The following is a 24,289-nucleotide window of genomic DNA, read 5'->3' as shown; positions in this document are numbered from 1 at the left end:
GTATATAGGTCTACATTTGAATTCAGTTAGACGGGAAGGTAGGTATTTTCCTGGTAGGAGGGGGGAGTCTTTCGTTGTTGTAGTTCTTATTTGAAGAGCTATGGTATTCAGCTTCAACGTACGTCACTTGGGTTCATTGGGCGTTGTAATTTTTAGGAATTTCTATGGGCACAACGAGGGTATGGGAATAATTGGTAAACCACCCAGATCCACACCCACACACCCTGATAAATGCATATTTATATGGCAACAACTTTTTAAACGACCCGTAAATTATCAATTGAATCACATAATAAATTTAGTTTATCATTTTAATTCCTGAAGATGTTCTTATATATATGTCTACTTTCTTTTATTTGTTCAATTATTTAGTTTATCATTTTAATTACTGAAGATATTCCTATATATGCCTCCTTTCTTGTCTTTTCTTATGTTATTATTATTTTTTTTTAATGTGAGGAGAAAAGTATTTAACGGCAAAATGCAACGAATAGCTCGTTCTCATGTAAGTAAATTAGTGCCGCCCCCTAATCTTTGGGCAAAGAAAAAGAACACTAATACAGAAAGAAAGATAGACTAGAGAGAGAGAGAAAGAGAGAGAGAGAGAGAAAGAGAGAGAGACAGAAAGAGAGGAGGCGAGGGAGAGAGAGAGAGAGAGAGAGAGAGAGAAGAGAGACGGAAATGGGCAAGGGTACACGAAAAATATTCTGACCATCTTCCTGAACCCTCCCCTTAGTTTGCTACTTCGCGTATAGAACTATTCATCCCATACCCGCTGGCCTCAATAATAGCAGCGTCCCTCAGATCTCAAGAGATGAGCTCGCTACGCCAGTAAAGAAATATGTGTTGGCATCTCTGTACTCTTTCTCTATCGCTTTCCGAGGAAGAAAGATATGAACCATTGCGCAACACAGGGAGACGCAGCTTGGTAATTCCCCCACTAGGCCATGGACCGAGCCCTGAAATGTTTACTTTTGTTGATCCATCTCTGGGAAGTAAGTTGTTTTACCTTTAAAGCTTCTTATTGGCATGTTACTATAAAAGGAATCAAATGTTCCAATTTGCACTTTCTGAGCATTAAGGAGACATTCATGAAAAATGAGGCGCCTTTTTTGCTGTTAGCAGAAGCCATTTTACACAGACAATGAGGCCACAATTGACCAATCAGGAACACTGTATGAAAATGGACCACAGAATCGACTAATCACATTCTCTGTTACAAAGAGAACAATGTCGCAAAATTCGAGGGGAAAACCCACTACGATCGAGCTCTACTTAGTGAAGAAGCAGTCTTATATTGTGGTGTTTAGATCAGTCAGAGAAGGTCCAATTTGGGAAAACTGGAGACTCCAGCAATATAGCAACAAAATTATCATCACCACATCGACAATGGAGAGTCATGGGGATCAAACATTGACGTATGCTGATCTCGCCAAGAGCCTGAATTGCCCGATCTGTCAGGATATACTGAAATCGTTTGACATTCAATCGTGTGACCATACCTACTGCCTGGAATGTGTTGAAAAGCTGGCAGCCATTAACGGTACGTACGTGAGCCATTAAAATGATAATTATGATGATGATGATAATGATTAGGATAAAGATGATTAAGAAACTGATAATAATAGTGGTGATAATGATTATGATAATCATAATCATAATCGTAAAACTAATTTAAACAATTTAAGACCAATCTCCCTTCTTAATTATGAAAACAAGCTTGCTGCACCAGTCCTCACTGAAAAACTACAAAAGGTAATTCCACGTTAATTTCTAATGACTAAGTAGGGCATGTCTTCTCAAATTCCGGACCGCTGGGGAGGCTCTGGGTTTTTTTTGAGAGGGAGGGAGGTTTAACCTTAAAATGGAAGGGGGCAGAAACCACCCTGCCCCTATCTTTGTCGTACCAAATGTATATAATTTCGATCAAAGGGGTATCATGGGTACTGCGTAGTGTCAACAATCACCGTTAATTATTAATCATTCAAAAAACATTTGAGACATGGACTTATTCTTTATGGGATGCTAGTACTCTATCAATATTCCAAAGGGGGCAACACCCCCCCCCCCTTTCATTTTTCTTTTCTGGCAGAGAGAGTACCAAAATAACCCGACCTTTTTATCGTTAAACTGGAACATTTCTCCTTAAATCATTATATACCTAAAAACAAGTCTCATATTCTTCAGCATACAAGTGTCATTTCTGTACATTTGCATTCATGCATTTGTCTTGCAATCACTCCTTTCGTGCCAATGTTTAGGCAGATTATTGCCGGAAAGCAATGCTACTTTTCCCACTGATATAGCTTATATACTTGTGTACCAGAACTCCCACTTTTACTCTTTTAACCCTTTACATTGAAGTACGTGTAAGAACACGAATGTATCATATCACAAACCTATATTATGGAAATAATTGATTAAGTAAAGTAAATTTGCCCATTGTTTCGGACCTTTAAGCTTTCACGGTAATCACATCTGAACCGTCAAGGAAAACGTTTGATATCCCCTGAAGTATAGGGCATATCAAAGGTAGGAGTTTAGCTGAAAATATCAGATTGATTGTAGATATATTTTATTATGTCCAAAATCATTCAAACATAAGGGCTTGCATTCTTATCAGATTTTAGAAAAGCCTTTGACTGATAAAAGTTGGATTTACGCTTTGAATTTTTACGGAGATTTGGTTTTTTAAATGAATTTTGCAATGAAATGTGTCACTACTCTGTACACACATGTAAAAAGCAGTGTTAATTAGGGACTTTTATATTTGCACGTCGACATAGTGAACTGCTACATGTGACGTCTTTTTAAGGCACTGTCAGTGCCTTAAAGGACATCACATTGCCTTAAAGGGACGTTACACGTAGCAGTCCGCTATGTCGGCGTGCAAATCTAAAAGTCCCTAGTGTAAAAAGTTGGTTAACAGAACAAATTAACATACCAAGAGGCGTGCTTCAGGGCTGTCCTTTTATTCATACTCGCTGCCGATGTATTAGCTATCAAGATAAGAAACGATCCAGAAATTAAAGGAATTACAACTTTTTGATTAAGTTGATTTGCAATTTGCAGATTGATGATGACACAAAATCTTTAATATCAAAATATAAAGCAAATGGAACATTTTGGTCTATTTTTCTGGTTAAGAGTTGAATAAATCAAAAATTCCATAGTTAACATCAATGGAGACACCGCCGGTGAAAGCTAACATTTTTTCTGGATCAATTCCGATGTTAAAATAGTAGGGGCTTATTTTGGAAAAAACGAACAAAACCTAATAAATCATAATTGGAAACCAAAAATATCAAAGAAAATATAATACGACCATGGAAAGCAAAACATTTAACATTATTTGGTAAAATATCTATATTCAAACCATGACTTGTACAGTTGACTTACAACATTGTTGGTTTCATCAATTTGCTTGTGCTAATAAAGGTTTGACGTCTAACATCAGATGCTGTCCCTGCCAGAATAAGACCAGTATCCACTCCACGGGCTTGAACGATCCAAATCAGAACTACAAGCTCAAGTGCCTCCTCGAGGAGCAGGCAGCTAATACGAAACAAATTGAAGCTTTGTTCGCCGAGCAGGCAACGAAAACACTGACGATCTGGGTGCGTGACAGGCAAGGCAAGACTGTAACCTTCAACGTTCGCTTGTCAGACACGGCAGACGCCCTCAGGCGACAGACCGAGAAAAAGTTCGGCATCCCAATCCATTTACAGTATATGACTTGGGCGGGCAAGCAGCTGAAAGGCTCAAAGACGCTGGAGGAGTATGGCATGTTGAATGAATCTACCATAAAAGTCGAACGTATTCTCTTAGGATCATGGTAGTCTGCAGGCACAGACCCTAATTTGACACTTAATCCAAAAAAATCATTGTGCCTTGAGAGAAGTCTAGCCCAGCTACCTACTGGTTCCTGTGTCAGGAGCAGCTATGTACAGTACATGGCCTATGGTAGTCTTATAGTGCAGACTCACTTTGACGACTGACCAGGGTTTGTGCTTGCAGACTAGGATCATGGGGCATATAGCATAACCCATTAAGATGAGTCCCCAGCATTTCGTGAAGTGAATTGGTATATAAAACATTAAAACACGCTTGTATGATGCGTTATCGCCAAATGAGGTAATCTTTATTGTGCGAATTTTCAAAACGCAACTCGTAACTTCGTTTGGGAGGTTATACAAAAAACTGAAATATTATAAATATCAATTTTTTTTCCCTTCATAACAAACGCATGTTGTCAAAACTATGATTATGTGCAGTACTTGACAATCTTACATTATACACTCGTTATCTTTTTGTTCCATTTTACGCCCAAAATAGGAAATTAACCGATACATATAAATATTTATAGAGGCGAGCCAGAAAAAAAAGTGTATATTATAGGATTTTCCGGCCAAATTCGCGAGTTTGTCATTTAAATCAATTTGTCTTGCGTTCAAATTCGACGGTTTTAGTGCTGTCAGATAAATCTTGGGGTTATATTCCTTTTTCTAGTTTTCAAATCTATGAAGTTTTCGTTAGAATCTATGTATGTTTCATTCAAATTAATGAATAATGTGCTTCTTTCGCTATTTGGTCATTCGATATGGCGCAACACGATTTCTGACATCGCGAAGGTGTACTTGTTAGCATTCGAATTCATTTGTAGCATTCAAATTAGCACTTTGTGGACTTAAATTGATGGTTAATATACATTTTTAGTTTATTAAACACTTTTTATAGCTCATTCTTTTTCTTTCAAGATTGTTTTTTCATGTGTATTTCATCATATTTCATTTTCTTGCATTTATACACTTATACTTATTAGATTTATTTGATATTCATCAGCATTTAAGTTTGATTGTTAAGAAGAAAAAAACGACTTGCATCTACGAACCTGATGGTCTCAGTATATTTGTAAATGTTCATGTAAGGAAGTTTTTTTTCTTATGTTTCATCATAAATTTATCATAATTTCATCACAATTTCATTATGGAAGAAGGGTACAATATTGTGAATGGGGTAGGGACTAGAGTCAACTATTCGAGCATGATTCATTATTTAGCCATGTCTTTAGCCATCGATCTGCTGGCGGGAAAGTAAACTATGAAACTCTTTAAGAAAAACAGAGGGGTGTGCTGGGTATAAGAGACGATGTGAATTACTTTTGTAAAATTCTCAGTCTGTAGTAAAAAAAAAAAAAAAAAAAGGGGGGGCGATTGAGGGTACCCCCACCTTTCCCAGGTATATGAACATGTCCGTGCAGAAAAGCCATATCCCTTGATTTCGCCCCTTCTTTACTTTATGTCTGACTACACCCATCTGCATTGTCCTGAAAATAAATAAATGGAAAAACAGCTTAGACCCCAATGGCAAATCATGCATTTTAACTGCATTATTTAAAAACTGTAAAAGTTTGTTGCAATTCTTCCCCCTAACATTCCTAACTTGATTTAAAATATTACGAATACGAATGACAGGTGTTAATTTGAATGATACAAATTACGCTTCGACAAGTGAATATTAATTTGAATGCTAGTTGAGCAGTTTCTAAATTGAATGACAGATCTATGAAATCCTTCGACCCAAATCCTAAATTAAATACAACAACTGGAAAATTGACTGATAATTGGCATGGCGAAGCCGATCTGCGCTAACTTAAATGCAAAGTAAATGAATTCGAATGACAAACTCGCGAATTTGGCCGGGAAATCCTATACTTTTAGATTTATCTGATATTCATCATCCTTTAAGTTTGATTGTTTAGAAGAAAAAAAAAGACTTACATGTACGGACTTGATGGTCTCAATATTTTTGTACATTTTCATGTATGGAAGTTGTTTGTCTTGTGTTTCATCATAACATTATCACTATTTCATTATGGAGGAATGGTACAATATTGTGACTGGGGTAGGTATTTTTGTGTCCCCACTTTTCCGGGGGTATATGAACATGTCCGTGCAGAAATGCCATTTCCCTTGATTTCGCCCCTTCTTTTTTTTTTTTTTGTAGATAGGTTTTATTTGCAATTCACATTGTCTCAAAAGATAATCTCAAAATAAATACATATTCTTTTTTCTTCAATGATACAGAGACATGATTGAATAAAATGGAACATCTCATAAAATAACATTCAGTAAGATTTCAATTATACTATACAGATACTATTCCATTTTTTCTTATGGAATTCAAAACGGTTGAGTTTAAATGATATTATGCGTTCTGTTTTTTCTAATTGTATTACAGAGCATAGGAAGGATTTGAATAAAGGAACGATGTCTTGACATTTACATGAAAAGATAAAATATTTGCCATATAATATCATAGTGTTTACCAGATAGAAGTGTTCTCTAACTAATGTTCCAAAGCAAATTTCTATACGTGATAATCTAATGAGTCGGATCTTTTTAGAAATCAGCCAACTGTGCAGATCATTCCAGAATCTTGAGACAAAGAGGCAATCAAAAAATAAATGCATTATGGTTTGTTCATTTTGATTACAAAATTTACATATATTTTGATCAAAAATTCCGATTTTATACAAAAAGGAATTCGTAGCAATTTTTCTATGAATAAATTTGAATTGAAAATTTCTCAATTTGTTATCTATTGATGATTTATATATTAAATTAAAACGAGACCTCCATATTTCGTCATCCGATAATTGTAGTGTCAGATCATTTTCCCATTTGAGTTGTTGATCTGTTTCTGACAAAGCAATAGTATAACTACGTATACAAGTAGAGTAACATAGTTTAGAAACTTTTTTGTGTTTAAGGAAATTGTGTAATCGATCATCATGTGGTTCATTTAATTCATTTTGTTCTATAGTTTGGTTCCTTATTTCCCTTTTCCATTCATTTGGGATAGCAGATATAAGCGAATTGTATACCATAATAGGTACATAACCATATTTCTGAATAATAACTTCAAAAGTTTTAAAATGACCGTCTCGTGTAAAAATATCAGATATGTTAATCAAGGATGAATCAAACCATATTTTAACATATATTGGTTTTCCATCAACTAAAATGTGAGAATTGAACCTCAGAGGTTGGGATAGTATTTCCTTAAACTTAACAGGGTTGTAGTATTTGTAATATGACCATGAAATTAAAACATAATTCCAAAAAGACTCAATATTTGGATTAAAGGTAAAATGACTCTGGCACAAGTTCCATAAAATAAAGTTTTCCTCGCCAATGTAACGAAGGGACTGTTTGAAAAAACACTTCCATTTTCCGTTATTTTCTTCATCTAAGAATCGTTTGATCCATGCAATTTTCATTGCTCGATTAAAACATAACAAATGTGGCATTTTTAGACCACCATCATTGTAGTCATTGTATAACAAAGAACGTTTAATTTTATCAACTTTTGTACTCCATAAAAATTTAAACAACAACTGTTGATATACAGTAGGTTTGCGGTTGCACCATGTGTGTGAGAGAGAGAGAGAGAGAGGTTTGAGGAGTCCTGAAAAGGACTCTGACTCGGTAATCTTTCTTGGAGGAGTGTAGTCCTGAAAAGGACTGTTTGTTATCTTTCTTAGCATATAGTTCTCAGGAGAACTATAGCGCTTGGAGAGGATGAGTGGCTCGACGTTTCGAACAGGTTGACTATCCGTCGTCAGGGGATAGTCAACCTGTTCGAAACGTCGAGCCACTCATCCTCTCCAAGCGCTATAGTTCTCCTGAGAACTATATGCATGCTAAGAAAGATAACAAACAGTCCTTTTCAGGACTACACTCCTCCAAGAAAGATTACCGAGTCAGAGTCCTTTTCAGGACTCCTCAAACCTCTCTCTCTCTCTCACACACATGGTGCAACCGCAAACCTACTGTATATCTACATCACCATGCAAGCCGACACTTACAAGCAGCATCTAACAACTGTTGAATTTCGTTAAAAAATGTAACTGGTGGGTTTGAGACAATACATAACAGATAGTTCAGTTTAGGAATGATCAATGTTTTGATTACTACAATCTTTCCATATAGTGTAAGTGATCTGCCATTCCAAATATTCAAAAGAGACTTTATTTCATCCAGTTTTGGAACAAAATTTAGGTTGAAGAGATTATAGTTATTATTCAATGGAATATTTATGCATAAGTATAAAAAGTAATCTGTAGGCCATTTAAAAGGAATGTTTTGGCACATAGGCATTGTACAGTTTCCAAGTCTTATAACATTACACTTTTCAACATTAACTTTTAAACCAGACATTTCTTTAAAGGTATTTAATACAGAAATACATTTTCTTAAATTTTGTTCGCTGGGTTCAAGGAAGATAGTTGTATCATCTGCATATTGACTTATTTTGACTTCGGTATGATTATATATTTTTAGACCGTGAATTTCTTGATTTTGACGAACTAAACAACCCAAAATTTCAACAACTAAAATGAAGAGGTACGGCGAGAGAGGGCAGCCTTGTCTTACTCCTCGATGTATTTTAAAAGAATTTGACGAATATCCATTATTTATTACACAGCCTTCAATATCGACATAAAGAAGTTGAGCCCAGCGAACAAATTGTTCCTTGAAACCGAATCTTCGTAAAGTCTTGTATATAAAGGACCATTCGACCGTGTCGAATGCCTTTTCAAAATCAATACAGAGTGCAAGGCCACCAATGTTATGCATCTTACAGTAACTTTGCATATCAAAAAAAAGTCTAATATTTTCGCCAATAAACCGTCCTTTGAGAAAACCGCATTGATCATGACTTATGAGAGGTGATAGAGTCTTTTTCATTCGAAGAGAGATAATTTTTGCGAGAATTTTATAATCATTGTTTAATAAAGAGATTGGTCGCCAATTTTTCAAAAATAACAGGTTCTTTCCTTTCTTTGGTAGCAACGTAATGACACTTCTTCTCATTGAGTGGGGTAATACATTTCTTTCAAAGCATTCATTAAAAACTGAACACAACAAAGATTTGATTTCTTTCCAAAAGGTCTTGTAAAATTCAATTGGTAATCCGTCACTACCTGGTGACTTGTCATTTGAAAAAGAACTAATAGAATCATAACATTCCTTTTCTGAGATCATTGACCCCAAAACATTGTTGTCATTGTTATTTACACATGGTATATCTAAGTTATTCAATATTACATCACTGTTATATAATAGATTTTCTTTAGATGAATATAAATTGGCATAAAATGTCCATTCTTCTTCAAAAATTTTCTTCGATTCAAAGATAATACCTTTATCAGATTGGAGCCGAAATATACATAATTTCTTTTTTCTAAATTTGCAAAATATTTTGTATTTTTTTCTCCTTCTGCGATCCATCTTACTTTTGATCGCACCATTGCACCACGTACAACTCCTTCATGCAACACTTCGAATTCTTTCTTTTTATCCTGCAATTTACTAACTAATTCATCATCCAAACTGTTTGGATCTTATTATTTAAATCGTTTATTTCTTTTTCTAGATTTTGCATTTTCTTCTGGTTTTCGTTTTTCTTTTCTTTTGAAATTTGCATAAACTTTTGTTTTATTTTATATTTCAAGAATTCCCAACATTGGAAAGGGTCTAAGTTGACATTTTCATTTATAATACAAATGATGTAATCTTTGATATTTTTAACGGTATTTGTATCAACTAAAAGCGAGGTGTTCAATTTCCAGAAGCCGGGCCCTCTTTTAGTAATAGATTTTATTAAAACTAACGAAATCAATGAGTGGTCCGATCTATAACCACAGGTAATGTCACTCGTAGTAACAGAGGATGATAGACTTTGAGAGATAAGAAAAAAATCAATCCTACTTCCGATTTTCATATCTTTTGACATCCATGTATATTTCTTTTCAGATAGGTGGGTATGACGCCATATATCAAGCACGTCAAAATCATCTATTATTTCCATAATGGCTTTACTACATCTTGGGTGGTTTTGAAATGTTTTTAGGAAATTTATCATTTCTTGGCTCCAGAACTGTATTGAAATCTCCTGCTATCACATAGGGTTCCTCACCATGTTCGAATAACAAAGAGTGAAAATCATCGAAGAAAAGCCTATCGTCATTATTTGGGCCATATATATTTGCAACTGTTAACATCATATTGTTTATTTTTAAAATTACTACTAACATTCGCCCCTTGTCCTCCTTAAAAGTATTTACAATATCAAAAAAAGCAGATGGTTTGAAAAGAATGCATACTCCAGCACTTTCTGATGTTCCATGATTAAAAATAATTTTGTATCCCCATTCATTTTTCCATCTCCGCTCTGACTTTATTGTCGAGTGGGTCTCTTGTAAAAGTATAAGATGGAATTCGAGATTCCTGATCCAATTAAAAACACATCTTCTTTTGAAATCGTTTCCCAATCCCCTCACATTCAGGGAACAAATTTTTATATCTATGAAATCATCCATATCAATATGAAATAGTTGTATTTAGGTATAAGTCGTGACCTTCGGTATTGAGATATCTTCAAATGTGGTAAAAGTGAAAATAAGAAATGTTGTGAATTGCTTTCAGGCCTAGACTTATAGGCAAACAAACATAAACATACAAATCTAACTACCCATGACAGATAAATAAATATAAAAGAGAAAAAGGAAAACGGCAGGGCGACCACTTTCCGTCTACCTGACATAGTTGTAAAGCTCAGGAAAGGAGCTATGGGTAAAGAAGATATCATAGTTGTCGGCACATTAATATGACACAGAAATGGTTTTGTGTGACTTAAAATATGAAGCTATATTTTCATGAAATCATTTCAGTAAATCATTTTCACATCACTGTTGTCAAGGTCGGTCAACCTCAGTGTTTTCAGGGGGCCGGGTTGATCCTTGGGGCCGTCTTTATATTTGATGACACGGGGCACTGAGTTGGGTATGAACGCGAATTTGTTCTGCGAACGGAGCTCTTTTACTTTCGTCATAAGTCTATTATGGTCGATCCTTGTATCTTTGTGGACGTCATCACTGATACCTATTCGAGACCCACGGATCTTAACATCTTTAAGTTTGCTGCTTTGTTTCAATATCGCTACTCTGTCGGCGAAACGCAGAAGCTTTACGTGTATTGGACGGGGTCTTGATTGGGGTTGTTTCTCGCTTCGCTGCTCAGCTCGATGGACTCTTGCAGGTGTTCTGTGAGCACGTTCTATTTCCACATCTTTCATATGCAAATAGGTGTTGAAGAAATTACGTGCGAATGTTACGCAATCACTGTTTTCGCTCGCAGCTCCCTCTTCCCCTTCGGGGATGCCATGTAGAATCACGTTGTTTTGTTTACTACGGTTAACTAGGTCGACCACGCCTCTTCTAAGCTCATTTACATATTCATAGCTAGCTTTCGACGCTTGAATATTTTGAACTTCTTCTTTGATTTCTCCCATTTCTGATTCCATATACTCAGTTGCATTCTCCACATCTTGAATTCTCGTATCCATTCTCTCAAACTTGGTCTCTATTTTACTCATTCTATCAGATATAGCGTCAATTTTAATATTGATCTCATCTAGGACAGAGACCTTTTCCAGAATGTTACGTAACATCGAGTCACTACTGGTACCGTGTGTAGGTTTACTTGTACGTACCGTACTTTCCGTGTCTCTCGATGATTTGGGCGTGGCAGTCATGTTGGTAGAATCCATTTTTTCAGCTTCTCCTTCGTTTTTTTCCTCGGAAGTGGCTTGACGTTGTCTTTTAAATTTACTCTTACCCATCCGTAGTTGAAGTGTCACACTATTTGTAGAAAAGACTTGGGTTATTGCCGAAATTTCATCTTTTAAACTGGAGCTCCATAAAAAAACCTGCAACTTAGCTCGACATCAAGGGCGGGTAGTTTTCTGGCGAAGCCGATCTGCGCTAACTTAAATGCAAAGTAAATGAATTCGAATGACAAACTCGCGAATTTGGCCGGGAAATCCTATACTTTTAGATTTATCTGATATTCATCATCCTTTAAGTTTGATTGTTTAGAAGGAAAAAAAAGACTTACATGTACGGACTTGATGGTCTCAATATTTTTGTAAATTTTCATGTATGGAAGTTGTTTGTCTTGTGTTTCATCATAACATTATCACTATTTCATTATGGAGGAATGGTACAATATTGTGACTGGGGTAGGTATTTTTGTATCCCCACTTTTCCGGGGGTATATGAACATGTCCGTTCAGAGATGCCATATCCCTTGATTTCGCCCCTTCTTTACCTAATGTCTGACTACACCCATATGCATTGTCCTCAAAATTAATAAGTGGAATAACAGAAAAGACCCTAATGGCAAATCATGCATTTAATTGCATTTTTTTTAAACTGTAAACGTGGGTTTTATTTCTTCCCCCTAACATTCCTAACTTGAATAAACATAATTGGAATACGAATGGCAGGTGTTAATTTGAATGATAAAAATGACGCCTCGACAAATGACGATTAATTTGAATGCTAGTTGAGCAGTTTCTAAATTAAATGACAGATTTATGAAACCCTTCGACCAAAATTCTAAATTGAATACCAAAACGGGAAAATTGAATGATAATTGGCATGGCAAAGCCGATCTGCGCTAACTTAAATGCAAAGTAAATGAATTCGAATGACAAACTCGCGAATTTCGCCGGGAAATAAATATTCAATATGGACTTGTCTTTCACATATCGAAATATGATTCTTTGAAAGAAAATTGGAAGATGAGAGCTTAATGCCAATGAGCATTGATAGTATCCTTTGGCTCATCCACGATATTGGGTGGAGATGAGAGGCTTCTTGACCGTGCTCGTCCTGAGACTACAGTTAACATCCAGAGCTCAGTCCTCCTCATTGTTTCGCATACTTTGTTTTCAGTGTTGAACAACAATGTCATACAAATGCACCTGTTCATTAATATGCAAGTTTGCTATTTCCGTAATCAGACCTTCTAACGGTTGAATGAATGTGCCCACGCATTTAGGTGTGGACATTCGAATCTTGATCTAAATTGATGCTGGTAGAGTGTTCATGGTTTGATATATAATTAAGTAAATATATACATATTCTTTATCTATTGCTGAGTATAATTGTTCCCTTCTGGAACAAGCTGGCTCGAATTTTGCTCGAATTTTGGTTCCAAACTCATCAGAATTAACAGTTTTCCCACACGATTCATGACTTGTGTTGGTGTTACAAAAGGAAAAACATATATATGTCGGCGTTTTTTCTTCTGCCATTTTGTCAAGATGTGTTTATGATCCAAAATTATCTGGCTAGGATGGAGGGCGGCAGAAGTCAAAGATCTTCAGATAAAACGGTAAAATCACATGTCAAGGAGCATTTGTCATATGTCATAAAACTTTATTCAAAGAAAAAAAATTAACCTTTTAGCATTATGCAAACTTCATTTAAATGTGAAAGGTAAATTCGACTTATTATTCCCCAAGTATTTACAGTTTGTATTACACTGCTTGTTAACAGTGGCGTATCTAGGCATTATAGCCGTCCGGGGCAAATGTTAGATATGTGCCCCCGCAGGCGCGTACGCAGGGGGGGGGGGGTTTGGGGGTTAACCCCCCCCCCTTTGGTATTTTTATGTGTATAAACCCCCCCCAAAAAAAAAACCTAACCCCCCCCCCTTTGGTTTTTTTTTTTTTTTTTTTTTTTTTTATTATTAAAAAAAAAAAATTATCCCCATGACTGACCAAAAACAGGTGACCCTACCCCCCCCCCCTCTTATTCAGCGGTGGGCTGAGTCGTTACGAAATTTTCGGCCCGATTTATAAATGTTAAACCCCCCCCCCCCCCCCCCCCCCCTTGAAAAAATCCTGCGTACGCGCCTGTGCCCCCGTTCCCTTACTTATCTACGTAACTGTAAAAGCAAGGGACCAAGGCCATCTAACGATAGACATTTATTGCATTTGTATGCAATTTCTAACCAGATTATAAATGCAGCGAAAATCGCAAGGTAGCAATGAGCTCGATCTGTACAGTTTTAAATGTTTAACATCGGCAATTGACTTTATTCCACAAGTCTCGCAAGTGGGATTCGAAATTAGTGACAACCCTAATTAAATGCAGCCGCACAAGTTAACCAAAAATTAAGACTTTTTCCTGAAAGTTGAACCGTATCAAAAACCTTTTAACATTTCAGTACTGGAACGCTATATTTATCAAGAGGCTTAAGATATAGGTAGCGAAGCAATTAAACTACATCTATGGTCGATTTTGTTCACCCTTCAAAAAAGTTTTTATATCCTATATTAAGGCGGCAATTTATGAGCTTCTACAATAATGCGAGGGTGCAAAGCGGCCGAGCTTTAAAACATTTTTCAAATATTTGGTTTAGAAAAATTGTACTGTTTAGTCGTGTACCTTGTTTGTAGGAAAATAAACTGGCTTTTCATCTAAATTTGTCATCCTTTAGTAGAATACAATGAAGGACAATTTTTTGCAACCTGAAAGCTAAATGGAGAGAAACTGTCAGAGAAGAGTGGAATAGAATGAATGAGAAAGAAAGAGAAAAAGGAAATGAGAGAGTAAAAAAAAAGGATGAGAAATATATATTTTTCTAAATTTGTGCTTGAAGTACATTCGTTTGCTCTTCATAATTTACAAACTGTATTGTACATAGATATGTTCAAATATTGTTGAATAGATTGCATTTAAACATCATTTAATCATGATTACTTATACAATACAGATACATGAGATGAGCTTAGTAACAATTACCAAAATAGGTTTTACTGGTTTGACCAGAATTCTTATAGAAAATATATCATGTATCTAATCATATGAAATTGATTCTAAGTAAAGGCAAATTGTTAGAAATGTCAAAGTGAGTTCAGCATACAAGGCTCGTTTAGATATGACGCTGCAAATCCCCGGCGGTATTTTTTCTCTTTAGGATGACGCAAATTGTAAAATACGGTAAACATTTATAACTCTTTTTTGCTGTGGTTTACTACCACGCCATATCTGAACAAGCCTTTGAGGTTCCCTTGATTGAGACTATACAGAGCAGGGCTAGGAATCAATAGTATAGGAAAACAGTCCACAAGATCGTAGAGACTTTCGAGAATCATCCGTAGTCAATTTCAAAAGCCTCGTAAAAATCCTATTGAAATGTGCGATTATTACACTGACATATTACGTGACTCGACAATTACTTTTATGGACAATAAATATGGCATTTCCTGGAGTTCATATCCTTGAGTAAATTTCTTGACAGTCCTTGTGATCAATCACATTTTAGATTATTGATTTCAATTAAAAAGTGTTGTAGGAGATAGCGAAGTAGAAGCTGGGGATCCCGAATATTCGTTGGTGTTCGTATAACCACCTCACGACTATCTTCGAGACAGATGCCGCACATGACTGGGTATTGTTCATCGATGATTGGTATGTCACCGCATAGACCCGGACCAATGACTGTCAGAAGCTTGCGGTGGGACAATGAGGCCTACAAAAAGAGATGTTGTATTGCCCTTTAGGTGCCAAAACATGGTTCGGTCGGTCGGAAATTTTGTTTGTTGGTCCCTCTTTGGGCTGATATTCCTCAGTTTTGAATGCTGTAATACTTATTTTGTTATTCATCAAATATCTTATATTTTGTTAACGTTTAAAAAAAAAAAAATTAAAAAGCCGACCGTAGGTTTCAAGATTTTGGAGTCGGTCGCAATGGGCAATACAATATCTGTTTTTGTTTTGGCCTGATCGCTAGGAAGCATTGTCTAATACTGTTTATGGAAAAGGGGCGGTGGTGGCCGATTTTCTACCGTACCAGATCCAATTTATTCACATACTCATTTGAAAGCCTCCATTTAATAATTCCTTTTTCTGATGTGCTTTCTCCATATCTCCCTCGATCTCTGTCTCTCTTTCTCCCTTTCTTTCTCTATCTCTTCCTCTCCCCCCCCCCCCCCCCCCCTCTCTCTCTCTCTCTCTTTCTTTCTCTCTCCCTTTATCTATTTCTTCTCTCTCTCTCTCTCTCTCTCTCTCTCTCAATTGAGCCCTTTGTACTTGTAATGGACTTTTTTTTCTCCACCTTTACTTATTTTGTCCAGGGTTTATTTAACCTGTCTGAAAAATAATCGACTGAGAGGCAATTCCATTGTATACCCGTTAAAAATCATGTTCGTGATACGTGATACTTCAATTTCCTGTTCGCACATTAAAAGCGGATGGACAAAACTACCTAGAAAACGCGTTGCCTTGAATTTTTTCGAAAGGGCTTGCAATTATCGTTTTCCCAGGTAGTCAAATATGAACTATTGCGCAATACAGGCAGATGCAGCTTGGAAACTTTCCAAAAGAGAGCAATGTTGCAAAATTCTTGGGGAAAACACACTATTGGCGATCGAGCTCTTACTTTAGTGAAGAAGCAGGCTCATATTGTGGTGTTTAGATCAGTCAGAGAAGGTCGATTCTGGAAGACTGAAGACTCCAGCAATATAGCAACAAAAATATCATCACCACAACGACCATGGAGAGTAATGGGTATCCTAAATCGATGTATGCTCATCTCGATGAGAACCGGAGTTGTCCGACCTGTGAGGGTAGGATGAAAGCGTCTAGGATTCTAGCATGTGACCATACCCACTGCTCGGAATGTGTTAACAAGCTGGTGGCCATAAACGGTACGTACATGTACGTGTGACATTAAAATGATAATGATAATGATGATGAAAATAATGGGAATTATGTTGATAATGATAATGATAATGTTGATAATCATAGTGGTAAATAATAATAAAAATGATGATGATAATATCAATAATGATAATGATAATATCAATAATGATAATAATAATAGAAATAATGATAATAATGATATTAACAATGATAATGATAATAATAAGATGCGAAGTAACAAAATTATGATAAAAATAACAATACTCAGTAGTAATAAAGGAGAGGAAGACCTAACAAAAATGAGAACAACAACAATAACGACAGCAACAACAATAATTACGATGTTATTATTCACACGGTTAGGTCATCGCCGAAAGGGGTTGGGGTGTGTGGCACCTCTGTTGGGACGAAACTGACTTTTCTAAATTATGGGAGTGTGGTGTATTGATATGTTTTTAAAGATAATAAGGAATTCAACACACCAATCAATCAATCACGACGACTCAACATCCCAAACTTTTTAACTATGTGATCTCTCAGAATAAAAAAGAACTTGGAAACAAAATAATTACAGTTCAGTGAATTCAATTTATAACCCAACAATTGAACTGGTATCACATTTTACAAAATAAAGATGTATGTAATTATAAGTGAAGAAAAACCTGAATGATCAATAAATTGAACACAGTACCAAAGTATCAATGTAAATATTCCTTACACTTATTAATTCAAACAAACAAAGCTATTCCGTTTTGCTTGAATAAAAATAGCATGACATTTTGATTTGAGAATATATGAGATATAAATAATAAGATATCAAACTTCAGTGTCTCCGATCACCTTAATGATTTTGTTTCCTAACCAATGCCGCTCTATATTTATCAAAGTCCGATAGATGGGCCATATTGAAATGCAAAGGGCACAATTCGGATCCGTCGTTAAAGATGTGATCATATTTGAAGCCTGTGTCAATTGCGTCTTTTACAGTGAAAATGCTCCTCTATTTTGAATAAAAATGACTCGTATAGATGTTGTTATTATTATTTCATTATTTTGCTTATAAAGGTTTGACGGCTAACATTAAGTGCTGTCCCTGCCAGAAGAAGACCAGTATCCCTTCCTCGGGCTTAAATGGTCCAAAGCAGAACTACAAGCTCAAATGCCTCCTCGAGGAGCAGGCAGCTATCATGAAGAAAATTGAAGCTTTGTTCGCCGAACAGGCCTCTGCCACCCCGAGACAGGAACAGGGAACCACTGAGGCAACGGAAACACTGCAGATCTTCATGCGTGACTGCGAAGGCAAGTCACATATCTACAACGTTCGCTTGTCAGACACGGCAGACGCCCTCAAGCGACATGTCGACAAGAAGACTGGCATCCCACCCAATCTACAACGTCTGATTTATCAAGGCAAACAGCTGGAAGGCTCAACGACTCTGGAGGAGTATAACATAGTAGAACACTCTAGAATTGACATCGCAATTATTCTCTTAGGAGGGAACATGACCCATTAAATTGCATTGTCTTAGAGATGAGTTCCCATCGTGAAATAAATAGGTATACAATTATATAACATTAAAAAAACGATTGTTTAATGCATTATTGCCAAATGATGCAATCTTTATTGTCCGAAGTTTCGAACCCAACTCGTATCTTTGTCAAGAAGTTATACAAATAGTAAATTATTATAAATGATCAGGTTTTGGGGTTATACTTTGTCCATTCATAACATTCTTATGTTGTCAAAACTATGACTATTAGACAATCGTTGGTAATAATGCTTCATGATCATAGTCGTTCCTTCTGGAACAAGCTGTCTCAAAGATTTTGGTTACAAATTCATCCGAATTTACAATTTTCCACATGATCCATGTGTTGGTGTTACCAAAGGTAAGTTTTTCGGCGCTTTCTCATCTGCATTTTCTGCAGATGTGTTTATGATCCGAAATTATCTGGCTGGGATGGAAGGAGGGAGGAGGTACAAAATAATCAAAGATCTTCTGACAAAAAAGTACAGTCACATGTCGAGAAGCCTTTGATATCTCGAATCGGCCCGGGTGCACATTTAAGGGCGAACTTCTTCATTTTATACTAAAGGTATGTGCCCCTGTGCCATTGACCAACACTCCCCCCCCCCCCCCCATTCGCCCGGCACTTGTTGATTAGAGGATAATTTAATCAATAAACTCCGTTTGCTCAAACGCGTCATTTTATGTCACATGTACGTTCATATTTGTATTTAGATCAAGACGTTTGGGAATTGTTGTAGTATTAATTTGTCATCAAACTTAATTTAAAGAAAATATTACCCTTCAGCATTATGCAAACTTCGTAAAATGTGAAAAGTAAATTTCGACATATTATACCTCATTATTAACAGTTTTTAACACACTACTGTCAACAGTGTCATATCTAGGCATTATGGCTGTCCGGGGCAACACTATTATGTGCCCCCGTCGCCCAAACTTATCTACGTAACTGTACAAGCAAGGGAGCAAGGCGATCTAACGATAGACATCTATTACATATTTACGCAATTTCTAAGCACTTTACATTTAGCGAAAATCACAAGGGAGCAACGACCTCGATCTGTACAGTTTAAAATGTTAAACATCAGTGATTGGCTTTCTTCCACAATTCTTGCAACCGGGGTTCGAAATTAATGACAACCCTAAATACAGCCGCACAAGTTAACCAAAAATTAATACTTTTTTCCGAAGGTTGAACTGTGTCAAATACCTTTTAACATTCCAGTATTGGAGCTCAATTTTTATCAAGAGGCTTATATTAATATTGGTTGCAAAGCAATTACAATTACATCTATGGTCAATTTTTTTTAAACTCTTTACACAAGTTTCTATATCCTATATGACGGCGGCAATTTATGAGATTCTACAATAATGCGAGAGTGCATAGCGGCCGAGCTTTCGAACATTTTTCAAACGTTTGTTTTTTAGAGTAAAACTTATTCATCAAACAAATTGAACTGTCTAGTTGTGGCTGGTTTGTCACTTTGTAGCAAAATAAACTGGCTTTTCTGTTAAATAATCTAATCTAATATAAATTTGTCATCCTCTAGTAGAATACAATGAAGGACAAAAGTATTGCAACCTGAAAACTAAATAGAGAAAAACCGACAGAGAAGAGGGGAATAGAGTGAATGAGAAAGAAAGGGAAAACTTGAGAAAGATGGCAGAGTAAAGCAATTCGGAGGAGAGAAAGAAAGGGAGTTGGCGAACTTTACAGATGCATACCTACACGCAAGATGATTTAGAAAGAAATATATAAACATATAATTTAGATTTGTAATTTAAGTACATTCGTTTGCTCTTCAGAATTTTCAAATTGTATTATACATAACATGTTCACATATTTTTGAATAGATTGCATTTAAACATTATTTAATCATTACTACTTACACAATAAAGATAAATAAGTTGAGCTTATAGTTGCAATTACTAAAAAAGGTTCTCCTGGTTTGACCAGAATTCATATAGAAAATATCTCATGCATGTGAAAATGAACTAAGGAAGGGCAAATTCTTAGAAACGTCAAAGTGATTTCAGCATATAAGGCTCATTCAGATATGACGCTGCAAATCCCCGGCTGTATTTTTTCTTTAGGATGACGTAAATTATAATAGACTGTTAACATTTATAAATCTTTTTTTGCTGCGGTTTACCGCACCATATCTGGACAAGCCTTTGAGGGATAGAAATCAACAGTAAAGGAAAACAGAAAAACAAAGAATGAAAATAATTCTCTCATGAAATCTAATTTGTGGGCGATTATTGACCAAAATCCTATATCTCAATCAATACTTGAGAAATGGTGGAAAGATGCCCCATATAAATATGATGACAACCCCAACCAAAGGAAACCATGGATAGGAACAACAGTCTAAAGACTGAATAATCCTGGATCAAGTGAGATACAATACATTGTCTCTAAACTCCATATTGCCTTGATATTAATCTTAATAGTAAAACAAACTGTGTGTCAAGTTGATGATTCTGATCAATGTTTCGAATGTTCGAAGCCAGTGGCTGTTAATACAGTAACTCTTTGTAAAGTATATACTTCAAAGTCCTTCTGTCTCCAAACAGGCAGTTTCATGTTCCTACTTGGGGCTGGCTTCACAAAAGCCTTTGAACACACCCTGAGTTACCTAACCCATGGACATGCCTGACCCAGCCATGACCCACTTTGGCTCCAAGATCATAATCTAATCATGTGGTAGAGACCAATAGTCTAATCATGGACCAACTACAAACCAGAATCCATTCCAGTAAACGAAACAGAGCTGTATTTTCCTGTGTATCCTTCCTGCTTGTATCCTTAGTCATCCCTGGTTGGCTGGCTTCCAAGAACAAACCTAGTCAATTTTGAAAGTCTCGTAAATATTCTATTGAAATGTGCGTTTATTACACTGACATATTAGTTATTACGTGACTCGACAATCACTTTTATGGACAATAAATATGGTATCTCATTGAGTTGATATCCTTGAGTTATTTTCATGAAAGTCCTTGCGATCAATCACATTTTAGATTATTAATTTCATTTAAAATATGTTGTAGGAGATAGCGGAGAAGAAGCTGAGGATCCCGAGTAGTAGTACACATTCACGAATCGTTGGTGCTCTTACGACCATCTCACGACTATTTTCCGAGACAGATGCCGCACATGACTGGGCAGTGTTCATCGATGATTGGTACGTCCCCACATAGACTCAGCGTTCGGGTTCTAAGATATAACAAACCAAAACAAAAAATATATATATATAATAGAATAAAACAAAGCACAACTACGGAAGAAAAGGCAAAAGCAGGCATGGCTAACAACTAGTACAATGGAAATTGCAAGTAAAAGAAGGCAAGCAAAATCAGAAGGGAGACACGCAGAATAGAGACAACTAAATAAGGAATATTACCAAAAAGCATGTGAAGATAAAAGAGCATTCCTAGAAGGAAAATGTGAAGAAATGGGAAATGCAGCAAAGAAGCACAACATGAAGAAAGTTTTCAAACTTGTAAAAGAGATTACTGCTGACAGAAGCATGAAGACTGATGTTGTGAATGACAAAAATGGAAAAACTCTGACAGAGGAAATGGACATAAAACAGAGATGGGCAGAGTACTGCAGGGATTTGTACAGCAGTAGAGAGCCAGGTCAAAGAGACAACAGACAGGTCGAGGAAGACAGAGAACCACCTCCACTGAGATTGGAAGTTGAATGGGCTCTGAACCATATAGATAATGGTAAATCTCCTGGAATGGACAATATACCTATTGAAGTATGGAAAGCAACAGGTGAAATAGGTATTGATCTCTTATGGCGGCTATGTATCACGATATGGGAGAATGAAGATTGGCCCAAAGACTGGTGCAGAGCCATTTTTATACCTTTACCTAAGAAAGGCAATCAGAAAGAATGTTCTAATCAAAGAACCAGCAGTCTTCTTGTTCATGTGAGCAAAATACTATTAAAGATCATCATGGGCAGGATGAAAAGGAGGTACATGGATGAAATGTCAGAAGAGCAAGCGGGCTTTGTGCCTGACAAAGGTACTAGAGATCAAATTGCAAACATCAGGATGATTATAGAAAAATGCAGAGAACATAACATGCCTTTATACTTGTGTTTTATAGCTTATGCAAAGGCTTTTGACTGTGTAGATCACAAGATGTTGTGGAATGATATGTACAGAATGGGATTCCCAGCACACCTGGTGAGATTAATAACCAAGCTTTATGAAGATCGAGAAGCAGCTGTTCGAACTAGTGTTGGTGATACTGAGTGGTTTCCGATAGAAAGAGGTGTCAGGCAAGGATGTATATTGTCTCCAGACCTATTTAATATTTACTCAGAAGATATAATACGAATTGTGGCTGAAGGTTTTGAAGGCGGAGTGAACATTGGAGGACAGAGAAGGCACAATCTCAGGTATGCAGATGATACAACTTTAATATGTACCAGCAGGGAAGAGCTGCTGGACATGCTGAGAAGAACAAAACAGGCCAATTATGAAAAGAATCTCCTCTTAAACACACAAAAGACAAAGATACTAGTAATAGACAGGAATCGAAGAGATTTTGATGATTTTATTTTGGATGGAGAAAAAATTGCTCAAGTCCAGGATTTCATATACCTGGGATCACTTGTTAGCGCTAAAGGATCAAGTGAGAAAGAAATCAAAAGGAGATTAGCTATAGCAAGGAATGCAACTCAGAAAATGGTGAAGATCTGGAGAGGCCGGGGTATAAATAACAGTTTAAAGTTAAAGATAGCACTGACATCTATATTTCCCATTGCTACATACGGGAGCGAGACATGGGCCATGACCAAAAGAGATGAAAAGAGAGTAGATGCGTTTGAAATGTGGGTGTATCGGCGAATACTGAGGGTTCCATGGACAGACAGAAGAACAAACCGATGGGTACTGGACAAGCTGGATACAGAGATGTTGCTCAGAAAGAGTATTGCCAGAAGGAAACTGCAGTTTTTTGGCCATGTAGTAAGGAGAGACGGTCTTGGAAAGTCCCTTATAACAGGAACAGTGGAAGCCAGGCGAAGAAGAGGCAGACCTGCTATTTCCTGGTTAGAGGCAACAAGAGCAACAGCTGACAGAGAAGGATGGCGTAAACTTGTGATGACCACAGCAGCGCAGCTAGCGCCACCTGACTGAAGAAGAAGACAACTAAAATAATATGGGGTGTTGTCCTAACATGTTCTTTGTTAGATACCATCATCAACATCTAAACAATTCGAAGTTTTTGTTTTCCTGCCTCCCACAGCCTCCTAGCTGATGTACGCCCAGACAGAATTTTTGTTCTCGCTCTCCCATCTCCCCCTCCTCCCGCCCGCCCCTCCTTCCGCCTGTCCTCCCTACTCCCCGGACCCATGACTGTCAGAAGCTTGCGGTGGGACAATGAGCCCTACAAAAAAAGAGATGTTGTATTGTCCTTTAGGTGCCAAAACATGGTTCGGTCGGTCGGATTTTTTTTTTTTTTTTTTTTGGGGGGGGGTCCCTCTTTGGGCTGATATTCCTCAGTTTTGAATGCTGTAAAACATATTTTGTTATTCATTAAATATCTTTTATTTTTTAAACGTTTAAAAAAAAAAAAATTAAGAAAAAGCCGACCGTAGATTTCAAGATTTTTGGGTCGGTCGCAAAGGGCAATACTCATTTTTTTTTTAGGCCTGATCGCTAGGAAAGCATTGCCTATATACTGTTTATGAAAAAGGGTTGTGTTGGCCGATTTTCTACCGTACCAGATCCAATTTATTCACATACTCATCTCATTTGAAAGCCTCAATTTAATGATTCCTTTTATTGATGTGCTTTCTCCATATCTCCCTCGATCTCTGTCTCTTTTTCCTCCTTTCTTTCTCTCTCTTTCTTCCTCCCCCCCCCCCCCTCTCTCTCTCTCTCTCTCTCTCTTCTCTCTATCTCCCTTTATCTATCTCTTTCCTCTCTCTCTCTCTCTCTCTCTCTCCCTTTCTCTCCTTCTCTCTCTCTCTCTCTCTCTCAATTGTACTTTTAATGGACTTGTGTTTTCTTCTCCACTTTTACTTATTTTGTGCAGGGTTTATTTAACCTGTCTGAAAAATTATCGACTGAGAGGCAATTCCATTGTATACCAGTAAAAAATCATGTTTGTGATACGTAATACTTCAATTTCCTGTTCGCACATTGAAAAGCGGATGGACAAAACTATCTAG

The 24,289-nt window shown here is 36.7% G+C and overlaps 1 protein-coding gene across 1 annotated transcript; it reads left to right on the top strand.

Moving 5' to 3' along the window:
• The first annotated feature begins 1,389 nt into the window (after positions 1–1,389).
• LOC100888317 lies at positions 1,390–3,839 on the top strand. The gene is made up of 2 exons (XM_011665158.1): positions 1,390–1,543; positions 3,439–3,839. Exons 1-2 carry the CDS (start codon positions 1,390–1,392, stop codon positions 3,837–3,839), a joined length of 555 nt encoding a protein of 184 aa, XP_011663460.1.
• The last annotated feature ends 20,450 nt before the right edge of the window (positions 3,840–24,289 follow it).

The sequence above is a fragment of the Strongylocentrotus purpuratus genome, unplaced genomic scaffold, assembly GCF_000002235.5.
Source record: "Strongylocentrotus purpuratus isolate Spur 01 unplaced genomic scaffold, Spur_5.0 spur5_scaffold_11, whole genome shotgun sequence".
Taxonomy (NCBI): domain Eukaryota; kingdom Metazoa; phylum Echinodermata; class Echinoidea; order Camarodonta; family Strongylocentrotidae; genus Strongylocentrotus; species Strongylocentrotus purpuratus.
The sequence above is the reverse complement of the archived record's forward strand: the minus strand, read 5'-3'. Positions and strand labels throughout refer to the sequence as shown.

What these genes read in the sequence shown, in the direction of transcription:
- LOC100888317 (XM_011665158.1), top strand. Translation starts at nt 1,390, where the DNA reads ATGGAGAGTCATGGGGATCAAACATTGACGTATGCTGATCTCGCCAAG. An exon ending in AAAGCTGGCAGCCATTAACG is followed by an intron (nt 1,544 to 3,438) that starts GTACGTACGTGA and finishes GTGCTAATAAAG; the next exon opens with GTTTGACGTCTAACATCAGA.